An 8,528-nucleotide genomic window follows, 5' to 3' on the forward strand; every position below is an offset into this window, starting at 1 on the left:
GTTTTACTTGTTTGTATGTTGTTTCTTTGTGTGTGTTGTCAAAACCCTCTTTTTCACGATCGTTTAGTTGTTTGAATATCTCTGTTGTTGAAGATGCTGTGGAAAATAATGTATTATCGTTTTATATTTATTATAAGCAATCAAGTGTTGACAAAAAATCTAATAGTATGCCATGTTGTTTATATTTTTCCATATGCTATTACAAACCAAGTCTTGTTCAAGGTCCAGCATATTTTCAACTTAATCATGTCAGCGACGTTGCTGACTACTGGACTTAAGGAAAACAACATTGATTTTTTTGAATTTTTTAAGCAAAAGAAAATAATTATGTTGGCTGAACAATACGAACCTTGCCATCTCTGCGGCACTGATCACTGGCATACGATTCCTAGGTGCAGGAGGTCTTTATCCGTCAGGCGATGTGACTACTGGACTTGCAGAAAACAACATTGATTTTTGAATTTTTTTTAGGCAAAAACGAAAACTTATAATTAATGGTGGCTGAATACGAACTTGCCATCTCTTGCGGCACTGTCACTGGCACTACAATTCACTTAGGTGCAGGAGGCTCTGTCTACGTGATCCTATCCTCAGCCGCTTGCGGCCACTCAGTGTCCAGGAGCAAACGACACTCAGGTATTCTGGACACAGGTTAAGAAGTGCGTTTTTTATCGCAGAGTGAATGAAACGTATTACCAATAGAATCTGTGGACTCTCAAGCGTTCATATGACATCTAATATGTGCAGATTGCATGAAAGATCGCTACCGTGAGTTATGTGCAAAGTAGTCTCTCTCTCTCTCTCTCTCTCTCTCTATTAGGAACCGCAATAAACAACAGGCGTTGCTTCGCACAAGATCAATGGCGCGAAAATCACTGAATGTTCTATAAGGTAATTATTACCGGCTGGCGCAGATGGGTATAAATGGCAATTTATATTGACAATATTTGTCTAATACTAGCGCTAATATTAGGCGACGGTTTGTTAGCTGTTTGCTTAAACTATCCATATAGCTATGTTGCCGGCTAGCAAACTCGCCCTTATCTGAAAGGATCGGATAAAAGGTTTCGTCAAAGGTATTACAAACAATAACGTGATATCAGAAAACTAGAAATGTATAACTCACCTGACACTGTGGCGTAGTAATCTCTTCGTTCGAGTCCGTCATGTCCTGTAAATGTCAACGATAATAGGAACGCCAACGAACCACGTGACGATCAAGCATTTTGGACTTCCGCTGTTGCAACTGGCCGCTGGATCAGCCAATCAGAATGGACCTTCTCGAGTTCTCCGATTGGTTGGTTTTGTGGCACATTTGTAACGCTGTGACAACTTGAGCGAGCGCAGGCAAAGCTGAGCGCGCACAGGGTGGAGAGGTCGAGCGAGCGAGGGAGAGAGAGTGCGTGCAGCGGTCTGCTTGCGCACGGAGCAGGAGTTTTATGAGAGAAAATATATTTCTCTGTTCTCAAAAATGTTCAAGTGCGCGCTCAATCGCATTTTCTATGCTCAAAATGTTTCATTGCGTGCTCAGGATAGAGGCACAAATATAACGCCATAAAAATGAGGGAGCAAATGAGAGAGCTGCAGCAAGAGCAAAAGTCTGATCATTGAGAAAGAAGCAAAGAGAACTGCAAACAAAAAGATAAGTTAAAACAAAGAAAAAAGGCTTATAGTTTACATGATTACACAAATGATTTGTTTGAAACTTATAGTTTTATTTTTGTAATAAAATAAATTTTTGCTTGACTCAGTTTTTTTTTCTCTTAAACTCTTAGTTTTGCTTGATTCTGAGAAAGTGTTCCTTGATCTTTATGAAACAAAACTAATCCCATACACATGATTTATTATTGGTTTATAAGCTAAAGTATTTAGCGGACCCTGACAGAAGCTAAATTAGCTTAATGTCGTTAGGAAATCAGTTGTTTACAAAGACTTCCCAACCGGAAATAATATGTATCACTAGACTGAGAAGAATGTACAGAATTAAAAGCACGAACCTTTTAAATTTGACGACCGCGTAAAGTTGACATGCAGAGATTCAGTGCTGCCTGCTGCTGCTCTGTTTTGATATTCGACACCTCAATCCAAATAGGAAATCCACATACTTTTCCGGCTCTCAGTTTTTCGAGATAAAAGCTGTCCTAAAAATTTGTTAGAATAAAGGCTATGAAGTTACTTAATTTAGACCCTGGTTTTCACCACTGGTTGCTGGCACAGGTTAAAACTATGTTCATATACGCTATATGGCAATCCATATTTCCAACAATGCAAAATGTAACGTTTTTTCAGGTTCTTTATTAATAATCAGTATTTTATTGTGAAATCGTTTACAGGAAGTTAAAACTTCTGTAGTCTTCTGGCTTCACAGTGGTTTTGTAACGTCTAAGGTCACACAGAGGCGCTTTACAACAGTTTACAGAGATTGAAATGACGTGCAAGTTATACTTTTATATTTTGTTTGATTAACTAGCGTGATGATTTATTACGGAACTTGTTCAACCAACGTAAACAAGTAAACAGTTGGCCGTTTGAAACAGGTAAGCTAACCTGCTAAGCTATGTGACTGTGTTATCTCCTAGTTTAACTAACATTAACATTTAGCTGTAACACTTCCTGGAACTTACATTTAAATGTATTTAGGGCTGAAGGAGAGAGTGATATTGCAGTCCTTATTTAATTACATTTCGAATGATCTGTATAGATCAATTGCACAATGCACCAGGTCATAAAACTATTTGGTCCTTGAAAATCATTAGAGTTAATACTGAGATTGGGAAATTGGCTCTTAAATACTAGGCTACAGAAGTGGGACAATCTGAAGAAGCTTGTAAATGTAGACACGCTGATTCCTTTGTTCAATTATAATCACTTTAGGGCAGACAGTGAAGCATTGTGCATGCATGTTTGCTTTGAATTAAAGTTGTCCTTGTGATGATGTCTTTCGCCTGTCAGTTTTGCAATTTGTAAGTGTCTAGTTACTTTTTACATATAAAAACATGGGATGTGCTTCTATGATATGACACAGTACTGTACCAATATACAAAAATGCAACCCAGTATTTCAGACAGCATCTACAATTGTCTCCACATTAACAAACTAAAACATTAAGTGCCCTGCCATGAACATTTTCCTGAGGAAAACGGTTAGTATACAAATACAATATTGTGAAAAGAGCCATTCTGCATATTGAGTTCTTTTAATTCTGATTAGCTGATATTAATTATGTTCTCCTATTGAAGTAACATTTTGCAGTCATGAATTGTACTTGTAATGGAGTCGTTTAAAACCATAGTAAAGTATTTAAGTAAAGGATCTCAGTACTTCTTCCAATTCTGCTTGTCCTGTTTTTGTATTCTAATCATCCTAACTCAGTGTGTTTTATTCCTACAGTCACATCAGATCCCAGACAACTTCTCAGCCAATCAGATCCTGTGTGGACCCACCCTCCTCAGAGACACCTCTAGGATCAACTGAAGAGAACTCACCGGAAAGTAAACTAAGTGGAGCGTCGGGAGCCCTGAGTGTTTTGTCTTGTAGCTTTAGCTTTACACTCTTGACACATTCAGGTTCAACATCACGTGAGAAGCATCTGGTGGAACCGCAGCCTTTGACTTGGTTTGTGATCTTTGGTGAGTGAGTTTGTCTGATGGCGAGGCAAAGTAAACTGCAGAAGCAGATCCTGGCTCTTTACCGGCAGTTCCTGCGGGCCGGACAAGACAAACCAGGCTTCATCCCCCGAATCCGTGACGACTTCAGACAGAACGCTGGCATCAAGAAGACGGACGTGATGCACATCGAGTACCTGTACCGACGAGGGCAGAGGCAGCTGGAGCAGCTGAGGGACGTCAACACCAAACAGTTGGGCTCCTTCGCCAAACCTGCAGAAAAGAGCTGACCTCTGACCTGTATGGCATCATGTGACCATGAACGACACTGACAAATACCTCTCAAAGACTTACGACCAAACTGTCACCCGTGTTGCTTTGTATCCAGTTGGGAAAGAAACATGATTTTTGAGTTTAAAATCCAAATGAACGTTCTCTGATTGTTTAGACGCATTAAATTAAAATATACTTCATTTAAGCTCTCATGATAATAAAGTTCGCTTTGAAGTGAAAAAAGTTATTACTGCAGTTTGTATCACTGTACATGGAGCCATCAACATTTTAACAAGTTCCCAAATGACAGACTCCACTTTTGTTCATGGTCATCAGCTCTGTGAGGCTTTACTTGGACAGTAGAGCTTATTGCTGTTCACTAAATACTATGTTCACAATAACAAGGCTAACATACTGATATTTAGAAAATAGTGCTGCTGACAGTCATAGTTCAGCTAAATATCAGCAAACATAATTGGCCGATTGGAATGTTATTCATTTAGATATTAGGTCATAAACAAGATGAAGATGTTCAATGGTTCATGGAATTCCTTCCAATAACAGATATAGGTCATGCTAGGAGAGTACACTTTATGCTATTTTTAAGCATGTATATTGTTTATAAAATATGATGCATTGCTGTATAGATTAAACAATTCAACAGTTTATAAGTAGTTCAAATTAGCATATGAGTGGATATATTAAAAAATCAATAAGTAAAGGGAAATATACATCAGAAAACATGTAAAAAGAAAATAATAGATTTGGGAATAATTAAGCATTTAAAAAATATGAATGCAAAAATAAGTAATCAGTCTAATAAATATGTTATCTATTCATTTTTCTATTTCTTTGAACATTTAGTAATTTTCAAATTAACCTCAACATTTATTTAATGATTGAGCACACCAAGGAGAGACAGTTCTTAACTGTCTAACATTTATGTAAACCTTTAGATATTTTAAGTTTGCTTATCATTTCATTTGAGTTTGCCTTATTTAATTTGACGTGATTTTGACTATTGTAAAGGCCACTATTTTGTTGGGTATGGGTTGTAACAACCTTAATTGAATGAAACACACCAGCCATGGACATCAAGTCGGCCTGACGAGTCACAACAACACTAAGAGCGAGAGAAATAACTTGAAAGATAACGTATTGGAAATGTCAATATCTACAAGACTGAAGCTGTGACGAGTATAACAGTTATATTAGCATTACATTTTGTCTGTTAATAATAAATGACTGCAGTGAGACCTTGAATGTAGCAGGATATATCCTACAGCTCATTATCCCTTTTTTTCTGAAGTGAAACACTCCTTTCACCTCTGCTCTTACAGAAGTAGAGAATATAGTATTCGTCATATTTTATTTTATTGTACTCAGTTTCTTACATATGTATATGTTGTGTTAATATTGCCTTTATTTTTGAATTTGTTACAATAGACTTTGAAATAGTTTTTAAAAATAGCTTTTATAATGGTATTCTTTTTTTGTTTTGCTTTCTTAAAAGGAACCAAAAAGTATTCTTCTTTCTGTGTCTGTGTACTTGGTAATCAAACCGATTCTGATTGTGACCACTGAGAGGCAGCATGGAGTCTGAGTCAGACTGACACCAACGAAGAAGAAGAGGAAGCAATGTAAACAGGAAGAGAGACATTTCTCATCTCACCCTCTATTTTAGTCGACAGAATCATTTCTTATCGGTATATTTTGTGAAAATAGCTAATTTAACTTCTTTTATCGGTAACAGAGGAAGTTGTAGGATTATTATTCATCAAAACTGTCAGCAGTTTGGTGTTTTTTACTTTTATATTCAGCTTTTTCGTCATGGCGAATTCAGGGGGAGCAATGTCAAACGCTCAGTTATTTCAGCAGGTGAGAAAAAATACACACATCAGTTTATGTTGCTAAATTAAGTTTACTCATCCCTGACAGGCTTGGGGAGTGACGGATTACATGTGACGTGATTACATAATTAGGATACACTTTTTTTTTGTACTTCATTCGATTGCGATTACATAAAATAAATACGTATTTAGATTACTGTTGCATTTGATAATATCGGTATTACCAGCAAGACAACAGTGTTACAACACATTTTGAATTAAAAATCGATATATTATAGAGGTAAACGTACCGAATGAATGTTCTTTATGAGTTATGTTTAGGCTACTTTAATTGTTGTATGCAGTAGGTGGACACATGATTTGTTCAGTTCGCTAATTTCAGAATGTATCTATGCAACACAATACAAAGATATCTCTGACATAACGTCAATACTAGAGTCTAATGTAACCTCTTCACGTGCTGTAAAACATTATGTATGTAATTATGGCTTAAGAGGGTATACCTAATTCATCATAGGAAATGAATTCAATGACTATCATTAATCATTGATTTGATCTCATTACTGGACTTTCACACAAATGTGCTGAATAATACACAAAAGCATGTTTATGTAGCAAAATGAAGAGTACAAACTGTGGCTGTTGGAGGTAAAGGAACCATTATTTGAAGCGAGCAGAGGGTGGAAAGAAGAAGAAGTGACGTTTTAAATAGCTAAAATATATGTTAAACTCCCAAGTTATGTTATCTTGAGCATTTCTGTGACACTGCTGTCCCATTCATTCATTTTTGGAGATAATGAATGGGACAGCAGTGTCACAGAAATGCTCAAGCGGTTGAACTGGATGGAATTGAGTGAAAGGCGGCGATTGGCTCGTTTGGTTCTCTTCTTCAAGATTGTCCATAACATCTCAGCCATTGATGCATCAATGTACCTAGAGCCAGTTAGAAGTGCAACCCGCAAAGCCAACTCTTTGAACTTCAAGCAAATTTTCGCTACTAGTGACACTCTTAAATACTCTTTCTTTCCAAGAACAATCAGAGAGTGGAACTTGCTACCAGAAGAAGCTGTCATCGCAGAGTCCGTGAAATGAAGCTCAGCGCAAGTTCAACCAGGAAGACCGTCTTTACTCTTCATCTATTTCTATTCCCATGCTATTACTCTCCGCTAAAAAAACTGCGTGACCCCGTTGGTTGCACTTCAACTGCAGAAAGTAACTTTCGAGACGACGTCAGGACACTTTTTCAATAGTCGTCTTTTTCCTTGAATTTCAAGCTTATTAGTGTGGTGAAAGTGCTGTTTCGCGGTGCCCATAAACAAAAGTCAAAAATACACCCGGCAGTACAGGATAAAAGTAAGTAGTAATAAACGACACATCGTGACTGTTACACGATACACAAAAACGATACGTATGTCATACAACAAAGCAACAGACATTCAAGAGGTCGGGGCGCATTGCCTGTCCCTCCGATGTCTAATTTGCGGTTTCAAATTTTGCGGTCTATTTGCCGTTCTTAATTTTGTTACGACAACTTAAACTAGGTCTCTGCCTCGGGGGACTTCCGTCGTCCCGTCCATGGCAATATGCGGCAGTGAACAGGACCGCCACTTTGGCTAAGTCAGTCGGAGAGACGGCTGGACCTGTGGGGCAGGACGGCGGTTTTTTCAGGGCAGGAGAGCAAGGCACGACTCTCCTGGCGGTCGCGTCATCTCGTAGACGTCTTTCCTCCCTCTGTAAGAATAGTACAATTACCCACGAAGCACAGCCACGACACAAGAGAGGGGGAGGATGGGGACTAACAGAAGGAGGTCACTTAGGATCAGGATTGGTCCGCGGACCGTTACTCGTTTCACAACTAATATAAAGTGTAGTAATTTAACGGTCTAGACGTTTCGTTGATTTCTAATTTGTATTAATATCTTATTCACATCATCCTCATTTGTTCTGGTGCTAAATGAACTTATATGACCCCATCTCATTCTTCATCGTGTTTTATTTATGAGTTATCACATGTTCATGGAAAGTTTTAACATAAATTCATGCATTGAAGTCATTTATATGGAATCAATCGAAAATGGGTTAGCACAATCTCTACACGAGAAACAATGACGAAACATAACAAATGAAATAGTGAAAGAAATAAAAACCGCAATGACAAAACCGTTTGACCGATCACTCGGAGAGAAACTAAAAAATTTGTTGTATAAACCAAAACGTGTGAGGGTAGAAAGAAACCAATATTTAGACAAACCCACAATGACGAGGTCGCTAAAAGGTGATATAATAATCCACGGACCCAGACCTAACCTAATGTATGACTCGTCTTGGTTCTCCATAGATGCGGTCACCCCTGGACCTACTAGGGGCGATTTACAGTGATATTTCAAACGCCGCCTTCGTGACAGTAAGTCCTCTCTGCCAAAACTACATTATTATGTAATAAATAACGCCGTCTCCGTTCTTTCTTACATTACATCTAAAACCCGCTAATCCGGGGCAACCTCCTTCATAGCATAGCCTGGTTGCTCCCATCTCGGCTAGGCTACTTTGGGGGGACCCCGTCTGTGACCACCACCACTTACCTATCAACCCAGCCAGACTCTCCTCACCAAATCGAAACTGCGGACCTAACGTCGCTCTGCCCTCCACTTTTCCCACCTCCTCACAACGCATCTCAGTGGACTTACTGGTCCGACAGTCTCCCTTTCGCGTCTAAATTTGTCCAACTGCTCGCAATAATTATCGAGAACCCTTATTCCGCTTCACTAAACCAATTCGACTTTCTCCTGCGGACAGTGAT

At 38.5% G+C, this 8,528-nt stretch overlaps 2 protein-coding genes across 2 annotated transcripts in view; both read left to right on the forward strand.

Moving 5' to 3' along the window:
• prmt5 (protein arginine methyltransferase 5) overlaps nt 1–8,528 on the forward strand; it is a 56,673-nt gene that overhangs the window by 6,141 nt on the left and 42,004 nt on the right. The window lies entirely within an intron of this gene.
• On the forward strand, nt 2,326–4,121 carry sdhaf1 (succinate dehydrogenase complex assembly factor 1). The gene is made up of 2 exons (XM_010782964.1): nt 2,326–2,537; nt 3,391–4,121. The coding sequence occupies exon 2, from the start codon at nt 3,647–3,649 to the stop codon at nt 3,893–3,895; it is 249 nt and encodes an 82-aa protein (XP_010781266.1). The 5' UTR covers nt 2,326–2,537; nt 3,391–3,646; the 3' UTR covers nt 3,896–4,121.

This window comes from Notothenia coriiceps, unplaced genomic scaffold (genome assembly GCF_000735185.1).
Source record: "Notothenia coriiceps isolate Sejong01 unplaced genomic scaffold, NC01 NC01_scaffold00024668, whole genome shotgun sequence".
Classification (NCBI taxonomy): Eukaryota; Metazoa; Chordata; class Actinopteri; order Perciformes; family Nototheniidae; genus Notothenia; species Notothenia coriiceps.